This window comes from Aplysia californica, unplaced genomic scaffold (genome assembly GCF_000002075.1).
Source record: "Aplysia californica isolate F4 #8 unplaced genomic scaffold, AplCal3.0 scaffold01107, whole genome shotgun sequence".
NCBI classification, from domain to species: domain Eukaryota; kingdom Metazoa; phylum Mollusca; class Gastropoda; order Aplysiida; family Aplysiidae; genus Aplysia; species Aplysia californica.
In genome coordinates, this window is record NW_004798377.1 from 4,228 (window position 1) to 5,776 (window position 1,549).

General features: G+C 43.4%; 1 protein-coding gene across 1 annotated transcript in view; it reads left to right on the forward strand.

Annotated features, from left to right (window-relative positions):
- Positions 1-1,549, forward strand: part of LOC101862987 (estrogen-related receptor gamma) — a gene marked incomplete at its 5' end in the record, with an annotated part of 7,131 nt that overhangs the window by 3,908 nt on the left and 1,674 nt on the right. Inside the window, one exon of the mRNA XM_013090012.1 lies at positions 1,239-1,306. Coding sequence (XP_012945466.1) covers positions 1,239-1,306 — 68 coding nt within the window. The remainder of the gene's footprint in view (positions 1-1,238; positions 1,307-1,549) is intronic.

The following is a 1,549-nucleotide window of genomic DNA, read 5'->3' on the forward strand; positions in this document are numbered from 1 at the left end:
TCCCCCCTCCACCCCCGGCAGCTTGAGGTGGCCCTCACCACCAGGACAGGGCAGCTTGTCCTTGGATCATCACCAACAACAACCGCAACAACAACAACAGTACAGTTTCTCACAGCTGTAGCCGGCAGCTTGTCATGAACACCAGAGATGATTGGACTTGCCTTGACTTGCTTAGAAACTCTCCCAGAATTGTAGACGTCTGATTCCAATGGAGGAATGATCTTTAGCTGACAATCGTCCAACTCCAACAATTGATACTGATGTGAAAAGGGAAGCATGTTGGTTAGAAATATCACAGAGTGAGATACTTGTGAACATGGAGGGCACTGTTTGCAGGCCTTACCTCAACTGTCGGCAACAGGAGGTCGGGGGTCGCTAGTGAACATTGTCCTGATTTCTGAACTGTCGTCTAAAGGTTTGGAGAAGGTGGAAACACTGCCTGAAACTTTCCACCCCCGGTAACTACACACACTCGATGTAACTACACACACTCGATGACACACCCGAACACGTGGCAGTACACAAGGTCACACTGCACTTACCTTCACTCATAACAACGCACATCAACACATAGCAACAAACGAATCTATTCATAACAAAACATAACAGCATGTAAGGATACATAACAAAACATAACAACACGTAATGGTACATAATAACACCTGATGACACTTTTAGCCGCCACACATCCACACCTATTTACACAGAAGAGTACAGCTTTCATTGTTCATTGTGTTTTGTCAGATACGACTACATTGTACACAGCCTGACTCACAAACAAGTGCCATGTTTTTTTAACTGATCTTTTGTTGAGTTAAACGATGCAAATCACGGGCAAGGATCTCTTCTTATCAATTTTATTACAACGGAAAGTCATGTCGCATAGAAGCAACTGGCTGGCATTCAATTCACTTCCTGTGTACATAAAATAATCTCTGTGTAAGCAAACAATGGGTCAACTTGATGGCAGTGTTTTTGTCCTCCACTCTATGAACCTGTGTGTGACCAAGCATGCTGAACAAAACACTACCAGATTGGTTTTACGATATAATTATGTCCGAGTTGTAAGTCTTAATGAGAGACGAATCATCTATCATTCCAGTTGATGAATTAACAGTTTTGTCATATTTGATGACTTTTATTTATTTCTCAATTCAAAATTTTGAAAATTCATATCCCAAACCTTCATCTTTTTTACTGGCATTAAGTCTCACTTCATGATTTTTTTTTTCAAACAGTGCTAAGAAAACCAAAACTGCCAAAATTTCTGGTGTTCAGAAATAGCAAGAGCCATGAGTCTATGAAGGCAAGACGTTCTTGATAGTTGTTCTATTGTTGATGACTGGCGCGTCTCTGGGGCCTCGCATAGTCTGACACAAGTCACTCGAACAAAGCCACCCACATCTCTCCCATCTTGTGATTGGCCTGTTCACGGGGCAGAACGCAGCCACACTTGTTCCGTCTGTCTCCCCGGGCAGCCCACCCTCACAGGGATCCACAGAAATACTCAAGTGAGAGCAGTTGGGAGGGTGGCTGGTTTTGTTCTGGG